The 15,801-nt window shown below is 45.4% G+C and overlaps 1 protein-coding gene across 13 annotated transcripts in view; it reads left to right on the forward strand.

The window, feature by feature from the left end:
- PLEKHA7 (pleckstrin homology domain containing A7) overlaps positions 1–15,801 on the forward strand; it is a 220,662-nt gene that overhangs the window by 141,260 nt on the left and 63,601 nt on the right. For all 13 annotated transcript variants that reach the window (XR_008421189.1, XM_053899928.1, XM_053899927.1 and 10 more), the window contains 5 exons: positions 2,154–2,265; positions 2,999–3,103; positions 5,712–5,784; positions 7,197–7,297; positions 14,528–14,703. Coding sequence is in view for 12 of the 13 variants with exons in the window: in XM_053899928.1 (XP_053755903.1) it covers positions 2,154–2,265; positions 2,999–3,103; positions 5,712–5,784; positions 7,197–7,297; positions 14,528–14,703 (567 nt within the window). In the remaining variant the exon portion in view is untranslated. The remainder of the gene's footprint in view (positions 1–2,153; positions 2,266–2,998; positions 3,104–5,711; positions 5,785–7,196; positions 7,298–14,527; positions 14,704–15,801) is intronic.

Here is a 15,801-nt window from a genome sequence, read left to right on the forward strand (position 1 = left end):
TCAAGCCTTATGTTGGGCATAGAGTTTATTTAAAAAGAAATAAAAATAAAAAATAAAATGATGTGGATGTTTTTAAAATAATGGAGAAAATGTTTACATTATGTTTTAAAAATCAAAATGCGAAATCATAAACACAGTGTGATCACAGTTATATAAAAAGAAAAAAACACTCTTTTCTCCCCTACCCCCCAAAACCCAGACATATAAAAAAGAATGGAAGTATATATACCAAGTGTTAAAAATGGTTTTCCTATGGGTAACCAGACTATGGTAATTTTTTTTCTTTTTGTTTAGCTTTTTTTCTTATATTTCCCAAATATTCTATAATAATCCTCTATCAGTATTTTAAGTGGGAGCAAATTAAACTTGATAAAATCTCAAACAAATATTGTTGGACTTTGTGTCCTGAATTCTGGCTCCAAGATACAACTGCCATAACTGATGCAACCTGAGAAGTCATCTTTGTCTCAACCTCTGGACATCTGAAAGTCAGGCAAGACTAGGTTCCAGGCCGACGTTTTGAGCATAGTTCTGCCTGGAGGCAGGGACTGGACAAGGCAGCCTCTCAGGGCCCTTCTCACCCCCGGTTGGCGATTATCTTTTTGCTGCATGCAGCCTCTGCCAGCAGTGAGCTGAGTGCGGTGACATTCTCTGAGTGGGGAGCAGTAACAAAAGTCTGGCTGAGATGGAGGCCGGGGGCGGGGAATCTGGGGTGAGTGCCTGAGCGGATAAGGAGCCAGTGATCTTTCTGCCTGGTGGGACTTGCACCCCCAGCTGCCAAGCATCCGGCAGAGCTCAGCCCTTTGGAAAGCCAGTCCCACTGCAGTGGTCCTGCCGCTGGCACAGTGTGGAGAGCACGGTGGTTACGGCTACTTCTGTGAACAAGTAGAGGTGCAGGGTTTCGGGGCTCTGTCTTGGGGCGCAGGAAGGATCACTTATCCTTCCAGCAGTAATGGTTTTGAAGGAGGCAGCACATCTCCAAGGTGGAAACTAGGACTTTGCCTGGTGGCACCTGTGTAAAAGTGAGCCTGGTGAACGGACACCCAGAGGGCTGCTTCCTCGCTGCATCCTGTCTGGATCCTCCTTCCCCTCAGGCTCCTAGCCCCGGCCTTCAACTCAGATTGTCTCCGCTCCTCAGGGAAGAGAGCCTCAGTTTACTGCAGCTGCCTGGGTCGTGTTGCCTGTAGAGAACCCAGCCACAGAACAATGAGACGTACGCTTTGAGGACGGCTTGCTGATCCTGGAGTTAGTAGAGTTTGGGAAGCAGGCATCAAGCTGTTTGAGGATAGGCATTGAATTTGTTGCAGGCATTTGCTGCTACCCGGGCTTTGAAAGACTCTGGCAAATGCTGGGGATCTGTGGAGGCAGGTGAGAAGGGTTCTCTGTAGTGCCTCTTGAATGTCATATGGAGATGTTCCCAGAGATCTGGCTCTCCCAGGGCAGGTAGAGCTTCTCGATGGGAAGCATGGTGTCACTCGGTGCTGTTGGGGATGCACTGAGGGGGATCTTCATTGGGGACCCAGGCATGTCTCATTGCTTCCTGTTTCCAGGCATGGCACAAGGGGTTAATATCTCTGATGGTTCTATTTTGGGGTAAAAGAGTGTTCCTAGAATAGGACTCTTTGTTGAGTGATCTATTTTGGGAGGCAAGCCCCACTGGCGTTTATGTAAGTGATTTTCTGTATGTATCTAGGGGTGTGGATGTGTGCGCAAGTGATTTCTTGTTACTAATTATAAACAGCTTCTTTTGGGAGCCAGGGAAATGGAGGGGTGTGTGTGCGCGTGTATGTAAGGAGTATGGGTTGTTTGTGTAAAAAGTGGTACAACTGTTGGTGCCCATCTGATGGGGCAGTTGCCACAGATAACCCGAGTAAGAGCGTAAATGTGGGAACCTTAGGACAGCAGGCAGGAATGATGGCCTTGGCCCCTTGGTGGGTTGTCAGGCCATGGAGGTGGACCATCTGTTATCCTCTAGACTCCCTGAAGCACATGGACATTGTGGTCTTCTGGATGCAGTCTAGACTCAGGTGGTCTCCAAAAGATCAGTCGTGGGTTGTCTGAGGCATATCAGCCAGTTCTTGTCTGTGATAAATCTCAGATTCCACTTTCAGTGCAGCCTGGTACTTACTGGACTTTCCTGTGTTTTCCCACAGGCCACATCCACATATGTCGAAGCAAGAGAGAAACCAAAGACCGTCCAGCATGGTCAGTGAAACATCCACAGCTGGAACCACGTCGACCGTGGAGGCCAAACCTGGCCCCAAGGTGAGCTCCTGGCCACTCATTCCTTCCTTCCACCCTTTACTATTTTGCAGATGCCCACTGACTGTCACTATTATTTTGTGAGGGAGGCTTGTAAGAAGTATCCTCCCCAAATGACAGATCAGGAAATGGAAACCAGTTGGGGTTATGTCACTTGTCCAAGAAAACAGGTGATTGCTGGCAGAACCAGGATTGACACCTAGGTCCCCGTGTGCATTCTTCATTTTTCTGGCTTGTCTTGGGAGGGCCATGCCTCTGTTCACAGGTGTGTTAGAGACTCCCTGGTGAGATTTGTGACAGGTGGTCCTGAGGAAAGGTGAGATGTGGGAGCATTGAGGAACAGGGAAGAGAACAGGCATTGCAGAGAAGGGGTGAGTGCTAAGGACTGCAGATAGGAAGGGGTAGATGTCTGGAAATTGGCAAAATTTGTGACTGAAAAGTAGCTTTGCTCCAGAAAGACTAGGACATATTAGGACCAATAGCTGCTGGTGAAAGTTGACTGAAAAATCCCTTTAAATGTTTTTTCTCTGTGAGCCGGATGGGAAGCTTGCTAGGGCCTGGATTCGCCTTTTAATTGAAATGCTGTGGCCATGTGCCCACCTATTCCAGTCTCTTTCGATCAAGGTGCTGCTGCTTGGAGTAAGGCGGAGGAGCCCGCAGCTCTCTTATCATGCAGGTGCTTTTTGTGACTCCATAATTTCCCCTGCTGCTAGAATTCAAGTCTGCTTTTTCCTAGATCATGAAGTCCAGCAATAAAGTCCACAGCTTTGGGAAGAGGGACCAGGCCATCCGGAGGAACCCCAATGTTCCAGTGGTGGTGAGGGGGTGGCTGCACAAGCAGGTGAGGAGACTGGGAAGGGAGAGTGAGGGAGGGGAATGACTCTTGCTGATTGTCTTCCTTATCTTGGCCCCTGGGAGCTGCAAATAGACTCCTAATAAGCTCTCTCTTCCTGAGTTCATCTGAAGCAGGTTTGTCTGCTCAGTGGTTACACCTTGCCTCCCCAAACCCACTTGACCACATGGGCCCCCAGTGCTACTGGCTGCCCTGGGACCCAAGCACTAGTGTGGGTGGGTCACACAAATCTAGCCTTCCTGCCAATCCCCTGCCGGCACTTGCCTTTGTTATCATTTGGCTGAAAAACCCCATCTTTTCCTCTCCCTTAGTCTAGCATACATATCTAGCTCCCCTAGCCCCTCAGATTCCAAATCAGCCAAATCCAGCTCATTGCCTCCTCACCCCAAAACAGACACATCTCTCACCTGTCCTATTATTGCCCTCAGTCTCTCACATATCATACCATCCGAAAAACACACATCAAACACCAAGGGGAATGATGTGGATTTTTACTAAAGGCTCTACAAGAAGACAGAGGAGGGCATTATGTTGCACGCCACACAGAAGAAATCCCTAGAAGTCCCCTTGAAATCTATCTCCCTCAGTCTCCCCTTGGTAACTCCCATAGCTCTCCAGCCTCCTCTGTCAGACACTGTGCTGACACCTCTCTCAATGGTACCCTTTCCCCTCATGGCTGTGTCTCTTTCCTTGCCTCTCTGCCCATCTCTTTTACCTGAGTAACCTGGCTTTCCCATCTGCATCCTCATCCCCATTGAACAAAAGCATGCTCCTTTGAAATGTGGAGGGAGAGGGAAAGGGCTATAAGTAATTCTTCTCCCCAGCCCCCACTGTGGCTGTGCTGGAACTCTAACAGCGACCTGTGTGGAGTACTATGGACACACAGCACAGAGAATGTAGCTCTCTTTGGGGGGAGTCCTGAAAGGCTTCCCAGAGGAGGTGACATTTGCACTAGGTGTGGAAGGATGGAGAGGAGTTTTCCAAATAAAGCAAGATCTTAGAGATAATGTGGTTAGTGCAGAACATATAACCAAGAAATGTATGAATTCAGCAAGTTAAATTTGTTTTTAGCACTTTAGTAAGTAGAGAATGAACAAACTTCATCTTGTGCTTAGGTTTAGAAACTGTAATAACTTTGTTATTTTTTTAAAGTTTAAACTTGTTGAAAACTTTTGCAGAAGGAAAACAGTTTTAACAGCTAAAAGCAAGTTCTGGAATTTTCCTAGATTTGGGAGAAAACGGACCTTGCAACACTACTATTTTCCTGCTCTGGCCTAGTTTTTTTAGAATTTTCACAATCACCTAAAATATTTTTAATAAATGTATTTTTATTTTATTTTAAAGTTTATTTTGAGAGAGAGAGAGGGCATGAGAATGTGTGTGAGTAGGGGCGGGGCAGAGAGGGAGACAAAATCCCAAGAGAATCTCTGTGCTATCAGTGCAGATCCTGATACAGGGCTCAAACCCATGAACTGTGAGATCATGACCTGAGCCGAAACCAAGAGTCAGATGCTTAACCAACTGAGCCACCCAGGCGCCCCTTGATTTAGATTTTAGATGAGTAAAAATAGATTCACAGTATGAGACGATTAGATAGCAAGATAATCCAAGTCTTTTTACACTGAGTGGAAGGCAAATCCATGACAAAATCAGCCCCTTATGATCGAGAATTGAACTCCATCAAATGAGAACTTTGCCTCAATGATTAATTAGCTAACTTAAATTCCTTTGTTCCATACTATGTAAATAAATTTTCTCATCAGCATAAATATTTTTACAGAATAGCACCCAAGTAAATAAATAGCTTCCTTTTTGTTAAAAGCTGATTTCTTTTGTTTTTTAATTATTATTATTTAAAAAAAAATTTTTTTTTTAACATTTATTTATTTTTGAGACAGAGAGAGAGCATGAACAGGGCAGGGTCAGAGAAAAAGGGAGACACAGAATCTGAAACAGGCTCCAGGCTCTGAGCTGTCAGCACAGAGCCCGACGCGGGGCCCGAACCCACGGACCACGAGATCATGACCTGAGCCGAAGTCGGACGCTTAACCGACTGAGCCACCCAGGCGCCCCTAATTATTATTATTTTTAATGTTTATTTGCTTTTGAGAGAGAGAGAGACAAAGTGCGAGTGGGAGAGGGGCAGAGAGAGGAGACACAGGATCCGAAGCAGTTCCAGGCTCTGAGCTGTCAGCACAAAGCCTGGCACGGGGACTCGAACCCACGAACCTTGAGATGGTGACCTGAGCTGAAGTCAGACGCTTAATGGACTGAGCCACCCAGGCTCCCCAAAAGCTTATTTCTTTCATGGAAGAACTGTATTTTTGAATCCATATCTTCCTTTCTAAAAGAAGGATACTTACATTAATTTGTTTCCAAGACATACATAAAACTTCCTTGGGATAAACCATCATTGAATCTAAATTTTCATGTCCTATAAAAAAATGGCCATGCAATAAAAATTCATTAATTCATTAATTTATTGGATGAAAGAGTGGATATGGGTAAGTCTCGGTTGCAGCATCATGTCGTGCATGATTGGGAAGGGGGAATAGTGTGCTCACATATTGTCTGAGTAGTTTGCTTTGCTTTGCAGGACAGTTCTGGGATGAGGCTGTGGAAAAGGAGGTGGTTTGTGCTTGCCGATTATTGCTTGTTTTACTATAAAGGTGAGCTGCAGCTAGGGCCACCAAGGGCTGTTTGTGCTGGAGGGGGTGGTGAGGTGATAACAGGTGGTTATGTTCTCAAATCTAGTGACTGGACCAGTGGCCTGAGCTAATTTAGAGTGTATCTCCTTGCCAGAGTGTTCACTTTTACATATGTGGGTGGTTGGTCACTTCATTTTATACCAGTCCCTGCACTGGAAGTGCCATTTGTTGAGTTAAAATAAATAGGATCCAGTTTGTCTGCTACTTAGGGTCTCCAAGTCTGGAGTTGTCTTAGCTTCTACCCTTTTGAGGACATAGGTATACCTTTGACACAATCTGGAGAGGTGGGAAGTACAGATAAATCATTGTATTTTGTAACCTGCTGTCTGGATCTATCCCCTACTATATTTATATTGGATGGACAGCTGGTGAGTTGAGTTGACCACATGAACATTTATGGAGCCCCAGCACATAGAGTTAGGGGCTGTGCAATAGTGAGAAAGAAGTAAGGCTCAAAACATGGAGGAAGAGAGAGTTTACTTTTAAGACAGACTAGTCTGTGTTAGGTGCTTTAGAAGGCATTCAGTGTGCTTAAGCAATTCAGGGGGAGCAAGAAATTCCATATTTGGAGAATTTAAGGAGGGTTTTTAGAACAGATGGGATTTGAGTTGGGCTTGTAAAGATGGGTAGAGCTTTGCTTCTGCGTATGGGGGAGATGGACATTTCAAGCAGAGGAGACAAGTTGAATAAAGTTCTAGAAGCAGAAGAAGGTGGAATGACAGACCTGTGAGGCCCGAGTGAATTTTGCATGCAGGACATACTAGGAAAGAAGGCTCAGGATGTGAGTAAGGACCAAAATGCAAGAGGGCTGTGACACCAGGCAGAGGAAGTTGGGTTTCATTTTGCATCCAGTGAGCAGGCAGCAAGTGCTTTTGAGTAGGAGAGCGACAGGACCAACTCTATCATTAGGAAGTTACCTCTATAATGAAGATGGTTTAGAAGAGGAAGAAAATAGATGTAGAAGGTAGGATGTTTTGCACGTGCTCTAACTTTGCCTGTGAGGTTTGCTCCTCACAGAAGGCCCTTCCCCATCCTTTAAAACACTTTAAATGTTGCCTTCTGAAGCCTTCTCCACTTCCCCAGACTGTGTGCCACTTCTGCCTCTGTGTTCCCACAGCATTTTGTAAACTGTTGTATTTCAGGAGTTAGCAGGTGGTGCTGAGCACGTTTACATGCCTGCCTCTGCCTCTGTCTGTTTCACCTGTGTCGTTCCAGCATTAGCACAAAGGTCTCCAGGGGGCACCTGAGTGGACAGTCAGTGATTGCAGTAGTCCTGGGAAGACACTTGGAACCCTGAACTGGGGCAGTGGGATGGACCAACCCAAGGAAGGTACCACAGCAGGTTATTCTGATGTGTTTTTTTCCATTCAAAGACAGCCGAGAAGAAGCTGTCCTTGGGAGCATCCCTCTGCCCAGCTATGTGATCTCGCCTGTGGCCCCTGAGGACCGTATAAGTCGCAAGTATTCCTTTAAGGTACTGCCCCTTCCCATCTAGTGCAGCAATTCCACCCTAAGAAACTTTGTGTTCCCAAAAATGGCTTCATAAAAGCAGTTGTTTTCTGTGGGGGGAAAGGAGAAGTTAAGAAGCTAGAGCACTTCAGGTGCATGTTAACAAAGTTATAAATTCTTTAAACAAGAATAGCATCACAAGTGCTTTCATTTGTATCTGAGCTTCTGAGTCCCCCACCCTTGCTCAAGTGTTCAGACCCCTCTTTTCCTCTCACTGCTAGTCCTGTGATTGCATATGGGTTCCTCCTCATGTGTTCTTATCACTGTAATCAGCCAGTCTAACTAGTATCCAGCCACGTAGTGCAAGTGATGGTCCCTCATAATGGACTTACATCAATTATATTATGAAGACCTATATTCAGGGTCAGTGGCTCATGTTGAAGGGTTTTTGAGTTTGTCCACTTTATCTTGTTGAAAAGCAAGTAGAATCAAATTTGGTTTATTTTTTGGATCCCGGAAAAATCCCTCTGGATCCCAAGGGAAATCCCTTCAACAGTAGAACCCCCTTTCTACTTTGTCACCATGCCATGTGGAGTGAGTGTGGCAATGATAATTGATGGCAGTCCTTTACACCCTCTAGCATCTTCAGAGCCAGGTGTGGAGGCTCCAGGAAGGTGGTGGTCAGGCCCAAATCTGGGGAATCCTGAGGCCATCTCCTTTAGCGACCTCCACACATTCCTTCACTGATGCTGTTTCTTGGGTCCTCCAGGGATGGTGAGGATGGGGGAGTGTTGAAGTTATACTTTACTGACAGCTGAGTGGAAGTCTCAGCACTGAAGCAGCAGCCTTTGGTGCTAGTAGCCACGGGGAACGCCCTCTCACACTGCTCAGGATGCAGGGCAATGATGAGCCTTTCAAGTGGGGTAGTGGCTCCTGCCCCCACTACTCATGTAGCTTTGCTATTCCCATGTTGAAGGTATAAGATGAGTACTAGATGGTGGGTACTAAAGCAGACGTTGAACAGAGGTCAAGTTTGCCAGCCAGAGATCGTTGAAGGATCATGGAAAAGCACATGATAACACAGCCACTGTTCTCTGTAAGGGTTAAAGAAAGCATTGGTATATGGTGTCTATGGTATCACTGGAAGGTAATAATCTGCATCAGTGTCTTGACTGGGAGTCCATTGTGGGGGTGGTGGTTGGAAAATCAGTCTCATCTTTTACCTTTCTTTTCTGGGCTGATGCTTCAGCTTTGTCCATTGCCAGGTTTGAGCTGTCCCTCTCTTTCCCTTGACTGTCACTATCCCTGATGACTCCAGAGTTGCTGTGGATTGAAGCTCATTTAATGTTGTGGAGAGCCAATGGGTGAGGCCAGTATTATTAGCTTCATTTTATAGCTTAGGAACATGAGGATTAGAGTGCTTAAGAAACTTGCTCAAAGTCACAAAGCTGGGAGATGATGGTGACAGAACTTGAACATGAACTCTATTCTCTTTCAATTGCATTGTAAAGGGAGGGAAGACAATTTCTTTTTCTTTCTCTCTGCTTTTCTTCCACGTCTGATTTTGGTCACCTCCTGCACACACATGGCAGGAGGTGGAAAGTGATTTGAACTAATGTTCATTGTTGTCATTTTAGGAATACTCTTCTCTTTATTGGTTCAGAAGCCTCTCCTGCTGATGACTGGCTTTGAAAACATTGTGTTCGGTGGGTTTCAGACTGGTCCTTTGCAGCCTAAAAGTCTTACTCAGAAAGCCTTCCTTTCTGGGGTTCAGTGTTTTTGCTACTAGGCCAACAGGATAATGTATGTAATTTTTTAGGACAGCTTTTGAAATATGGTCAAAGTAACTGATTGTAACTATATATATTTCATCTTAACACTTCACTGGGAGGTGTGAAAACAGATTTAGAAAAACATCCTTAATGTGTCATAGATTCTTCTCTTTTTGAAAAAAAAATTTTCTTAGAAAGACTTCACCAAGAGTGTTCCCTAAATCTTTTGTCTCAGAGATAGAAGGCATGCGTGTGTTTGGTCGGGGGTGGGGTGGGATTTCCCTGTTGTGGGGATCCTCAGGGTCTGAGAGCAGAGAAAAGCTACTGCAGACAAGTCTAGTGGTTTTCAGCTGGTTCTCCACAGAGGGTTGTGGTTTCCTTCGTGCAAAAGAGTTCCCTTTCCTTTGGGTTGAAGCATTGTTCTTTTAGGGGCCAGAAAGTGGACCCCTTGGGCAGTACAGCATCCATGTTACTGGGTATACTGAAGAATGCATAGTGTTTTGTGCTCTGGGCCTTACACCTGTCTCTGATGTGAGTTCTTTTCATATCTGAAATTCTCTGACTGTTGCTAGGGCACCTTGCTTGAGATTGTTGAGAGTATCTGTAATGGTAGGCACTGCCAGAAAGGTTATATGGACCTTTCCTTGTCTTTCTTTTTCGACTGTGCCTGCAGCCTGGCAGCCCCTGTGCATTACCAGGAAGGCTGGTGCTAGATGGACACAGGCCTTTTATGCTCTGTTAGCTCACCTGGCGCTCCTCCCCAAACAGCTCCTATTGGATGTGCAGCCACCCTTCACCTCCTGGTCACCTCTGAGCAGGCTTGCCCCTCGGATCCAGGATCTGGAGCAAAAAACATCCCTGTGCGGCTAAGGGTCCAAGGATTTTCAATGGGGAGAAAAGCCTTTATTACTCCCTTTGAGCCATTCTTCCTCCCTCAAGACCAAGGTTTCCTGACCTGAGCTCTACAGACCCCCAAGAGTCAATGGATAAATCACATCTTTTTTTTAACCTACAATGTTTTCTTTGATTAAGAAAGCAGGCAACAACAGGTATCCATAGCAGCTGTGCCTTGGTCACCCTAGTAACCAGAGAGATCTTCATATCACATTACGACTGTTGTAAATATCTTGAAATAGCATTATGCTCATTGCCACTTTGAAATGACAATAATTATTACTACATTTCTTATATAATGAATTATTAAAGAAGCACCTATATCACTATACCACATTTAAGAAAATTTTGGTAACTGTATTTCAGTATAGCATATTTATTTTATTTGAATACTTAGAAACATTCTGAGAAGGGTTCTTAGGATTTATGAAACTGTCCAAAGGGTTCATGCCCCCCAAAAGATTAAGACCCCCACTTTAGATTCTGGCTAAAGGCCAGCCAAGATGTGGTTTTTCACTTACTTATATTCACCCAACTTTCACTGAACTCCACTGTTCTACCTGGTAGGATATAGATGCTAGGGATAGAACAATGAGAAGCACAAAGTCCTTGCCTTCATGGAGCTTATATTCTAATTGTTTTAAATGTTTATTTCTGAGAGAGAGAGAGAGAGAGAGAGAGAGAGAGAGAGAGAGAGAGAGAGAGAGAGAGAGAATGAGCAGGGGAGGGGCAGAGAGGGAGGGAGACACAGAATCCGAAGCAGGCTCCAGGCTTTGTCTGAGCTGTCAGCCCAGAGCCTGACACGGGGCTCCAACTGGTGAACTGTGAGATCTTGACCTGAGGGCAGAGTTAGAGAGGGCAGAAAGGGGTCTTTCAAAGTTTCTAGAAAATTCATTCAGTCAGTCACCTTAGATTACTCAAGTGACTAGTCCTATAATAACATCAATTAACATCTTTTGAGCCTTAAAAATGGTAGGCTGTGCTGTAACTTCCATATGTGCATTATCTCATTTAGTGCTCACACAGCCTTAAAAGGTAAGTACCATCATCACCCACCCATTTTAAAGATGAGGAAATGGAGGCCTGGAGAGATTGAGCAGCTTGCCCAAGGTTGCTCTGGGGTAAGAAGCCAGGCCCACCATGCACGTCAGGCTAACTCCAGGGCCTGAGCTCTTACCCAGTTCACTGTGCTGCTCATAGCCCAAAGGTTGGGCACCAGGAGTTCCTTCTTAATGTCAATAAATGTGCACCACAGTCTGCGTAAGTCAGAAACCTGACAGTCTTATCCTTGACAGTTGCGGTTCTCAGCTCTCCTGTCCAGTTCATCACCAGGTCCTGCCAATATTACCTGCTAGTTTTGTCCAGACACTGGGCGCTCCTCTCCTTCTCAGCCCCCCACCACCATCTCTCACCTATACTTCTGTAGTGGTGTCCTGCCCCCTATCCCCTCATCTGCCCCAGCTCAACTCTGACCTCTTCAGACTGCAGCCAGAGTGGTTTTTTCCAGACAAAAATCTGATCTTGCCACTCCCCAGCTCGAACTCTTTAATTGCTTCTCCTTGTTCTTGAAAATGAGACAAAACCCTAACGTGACCACGTGGCCCCGGTGACCTGACCCTGCCAGCTCCAGTGGCCTCATTTCATCCTGCTCTCTCCTTTTCTCTGTGTCAGGCATGCCGGCCTCATCCTTGAATATATCATACTCTTGTCTGTCTTGGGGTCCCACACATCCCACTGTGCTACTTTTACTAACATATCTGCTTACTATGTAGAAGGAAGCTTAAATGTCACTTCCATAGGTAATTCCTTCTCCAGGTCAGGCCAGGTTCCCCTGATGTCCTCTCTCATAGCATCCTGAACTTCTTGACGATGCTTATAACAATTGTAGTTTTTTGTCCGTAGTCTTTCTCTTCTTACGTGATTGTAAACTATCTTGACGTTGATTAAGGCTGTTGCTTCAATTTCTGGTACAGTACCTTTCACATAAATAATCAATGATAAATTATTGTTGAATGAATGAGTTAGAGAATGAGTCAGTTGATGGGCCCTGGCCTTTGGAGTGCTCCTACATTTCCTCACCTAGGCCTCTATGTTCTAAAGGCTGATGCTGGGGGCTTGGAGTGTGAGCATTCTAGCTTTTATCTCTAGTGCCGGATCAAGACCAAGGTCCTAAGGGCCAGGAGAACAGTCCTATCCCAGGGGGATTAAGTTTTTGAGGTAAAATCGTCCTTGCATACATCTCCATTTCCTTTAGCTATAGCCTAAAGTTTTCCATTCGGTCATGCAAAGTTGCCCAATAGGACTGTTGTTTGGAAAGTGAAGAGCAGAGGGGAAGGGAACATCTTTGAGATAAGACTAGGAAGGGGTGAAGAGGCTTCTCATCATCTTGGTTTTGGCATCTTCCTCTGGCTCAGGGCACTTTGGACTTGGGTCACGTGGCCAACTCCCTGCACTTCTCACTTTTGCAGTAAATACATCGTTTATGCCCAATCACAGGCAGAATGTGGCTAAGAACCTGTTGGTTAGAGCCAAGGGCAGCTGGATACAGCACATATTGGCAGTTTGATTAGTGACTGAGGTTGTAATCATGTTAGCTCCTCTGTAATGCTGGATCTAACTCCCAAGGTCCATTTGTGAACACACACGCCAAGTCCCCCTGTTTGAAGGGTGTCCCGTGTTGATTTCCTAGACAAGGCTGGCTCCACAAACACTAGTATAGCAGGAACATGCTCTATCTATCATACCCTTGAGGGCTAGCTATGCTTGTGAGTGGCCTTGTGTCTGGTGGGGTGGGTGCCTGTCCCACCTGTGACTGGGCAGAAAGTCTGGGAGGAGGTATCAGAGATCTTATGGGGTCATTGCATGGGGGAGCTTTTCCAAGACTTTCTGCTGATTGACAGACACAATAAGTTCCTTCTCATTCTGTTCTCACTGCCACGTGTCCACCTGCTAAAACAGGAGGAATCTGGGACAGTGGATAATCCCTTAAACATGCAAGGAAGGAAATCAGGTTTGCTTTGGTCACTGTAGGGACCCTTACCTGCAGGCTAAGTTTGCTTGTACTCTCTTGGAACTAGCTGGATAGATTCAAGTATGTCAATATTAGTAGCAGATCCATAATTAATATGCATTTTGGACCTAGATGTTAGGGTGGGTCACAGAAGCAAATGTCGACAGTTTATCAGAGAGTTTTCATCTGTGACCATTAGTGGTTCTAGGAGCATGTCATTTTTCAGCTCCTAATTGGTTCTTTCATTTTGTTTTCTCTGGCTTATCCTTTCATGGGGTCTGCCTTTCTTTCTGGATCCACATTTTTGGACCAGTGATCTGTGTAATCATGCTAATATCTGGGCAGGACCTAGGAGCATTATATAGAGAAGCTTGGGCTTGGAGTCAGATAGACTTATGTACAAATCCTGGTTCCAACTCTTCATTTATTCCACAAACAATTATTAAGTACCTACTAGGTGCCAGGCACTGTTCCTGGGGATACCGTAGTGACAGATAAAGTCCTTGCTGTAATGGAGTTTATATTCTGGAGGGAAGAGACAGATGATAAGCAAACTAGTGTATAAAATAAATGATGCCAGGTAATATTAAATACTCTGAGGAATCCATTACTGGGCATGGAGATCTGGGAAAGTTACTTAACATCTCAGACCCTCATCTGCCACATTTGTAAAATACAAATTCTGTCACTACCTCTCAGAGCTATTGGAATTAAAATGAGATTAAAGTCCTGGAAGTAACCAGGAGACACATAACAGGCACTGATCAGATTTGCTGATCTTCCTCTATTTTTTTTTTTTTTTTTGGTCTTCCTTTTTATACCATCTTCCTATGTAGATTTGATGAGGTTTTTCATTACAACTTTAAGACAGGCCCCTACTTATCAGAACACAGTGGGGAGAAACTGGTGTTTCCTCTTGTGTGTACCCATCCTGGTTACTTTTCAGTGATCATTTCCATTACCTCTTCACGGACTCTTTGCAAGGATACATGTGAAAGCACTTTGAGGCTTCCTAGCACATAGTAGGTGTGCAAGGATTTTCAGTCAAATGTTAGCTCTGTCAAACTTTGTAGTGCCTCTTTGGAGAGCCAGAAGAGCAGCAGCGTTGATGGGCACTCATCACATGTCATGCCCGAGTGGTGAGGCACAGTGAATATCTGCACCAAGCCACTTGCTGTTATTGCTCATTTTTGGCTCAATTCCAGTAATTGCGTGCTTCAGAAGAGCCAAGACAAGGATTCCAGAGAGTCTGCTTCTACAGAATGAGGGTTTTGAAAAACTCTTTCTCACCCAAGCCTTGACTGTGTGGCCCTCCCTAAGCAGGAGTAAGATAAGTAGGAATAGGTGCAGCTGCCTGGCTTTGACCATGGGGACTAGACACAGCTATCACTGGGTCTGACTGTACCAGGAAAGGGGAATCCAGCTGTGATGTTTTCTAGGTGTGGGAACAAGCTGGGTGGTACTTGGGCTTTTAATATGGAAGAGGGAAGAACATGGCCAGAGTGTCTTCTTGTTTTTGCTCCCAGAAGTGAAATGTGCACGGACCTCTCTGACCTTTGTTTCTGCCTCATGTTTACAGGCTGTGCACACGGGGATGCGAGCACTCATCTATAATAGCTCCACAGGGGGTTCTCAGGCCGAGCAGTCAGGCATGAGGACCTACTACTTCAGTGCCGACACCCAGGAGGACATGAATGCTTGGGTCCGGGCCATGAACCAGGCCGCACAGGTGCTGTCTCGATCATCACTAAAGAGGTCAGTCCCAATGGAGGGTCCCTGTCAGAGCACTTCTCACACTAGGATGGGGATCCAGATAAGAACTCTTAGGTGCCCCAAATTCCACCATTCATTCACTTGTATTAAGCCCTGCCCTTTCTTTGAAGTCCTATTTAACCACGAATTCTGTTGGAAAGATAATGCATACATGGTAAGGTCCCGCAGAAGTTATCTGGACCTCTCTTTGTTGAGCAGAGAAATGCCAAGGCCTGGGGGCGGGAAGTGACTGCTTGGGATATGGAGCCCTGGAACCTGGCGTGTGTGTATTTCTCATTTTTCCTTCTCTGATGTGTGGTGAGATGGACAGCCTTGGGGCACCAGATTGGGAAAGGGAGAGACAGACAAGAAAGACCTTACAAACTGAAAATGTGCCAAAGAGTGACCACCATGTTGCTGAGGCTAGCTGGGCAGCTATTGTCCAGTCACCCCTTTCCTCAAGTGGACAAACCAAGGGTACAATCAGGGATCTTGAAATTCCTGAGTCTTTTGGCTGTGGGTGATTCCTTGAGAGAAAGCACAGGAGGACTATGAGTGGAGTCAGGGGCTCAGAGAAATAAGGTAACCCTAGAAAAGTCAGGATGTGCCTTTAGCGAGTCCTCATCTGACATGGGCCCATTTTTTTTCTTTTTTTCTTTTTTAATGTGTGTTTATTTTTGAGAAAGAATATGAGCGGTGGAAGGGCAGAGAGAGGGAATGAAAGGGTCTGAAATGGGCTCCATGCTGACAGCACAGATCCCGATGTGGGGCTCAAACTCACAAACTGCAAGATCATGACCTCAGCTGAAATTGGATGCTTAGCCGACTGAGCCACTCATGTGCCCCCCATTTTCCACTATCTGAACATGTTGCTGTGTTCAGAGGCCTCTTTGAGTATGGTCTGTCAGTGAGGCCTCAAAATAAAAGGTTATTCTCCGGCAACCTAAAGGTGGGATTTTTTTAGTGACTGTAAATGGATTTCACATGGCGTGTTATAGCTTGTCAACCTTTTCCAACTCACGTGTATGTGACTTTTGGTATTAGTGGTACTTCCTAGCTTCATGCCATCTTTCTTGAAGCAAACAGAGGGTGTAGTGTGAC

Source organism: Panthera pardus, unplaced genomic scaffold (genome assembly GCF_024362965.1).
Source record: "Panthera pardus isolate Hobbes unplaced genomic scaffold, ASM2436296v1 HiC_scaffold_12, whole genome shotgun sequence".
Classification (NCBI taxonomy): domain Eukaryota; kingdom Metazoa; phylum Chordata; class Mammalia; order Carnivora; family Felidae; genus Panthera; species Panthera pardus.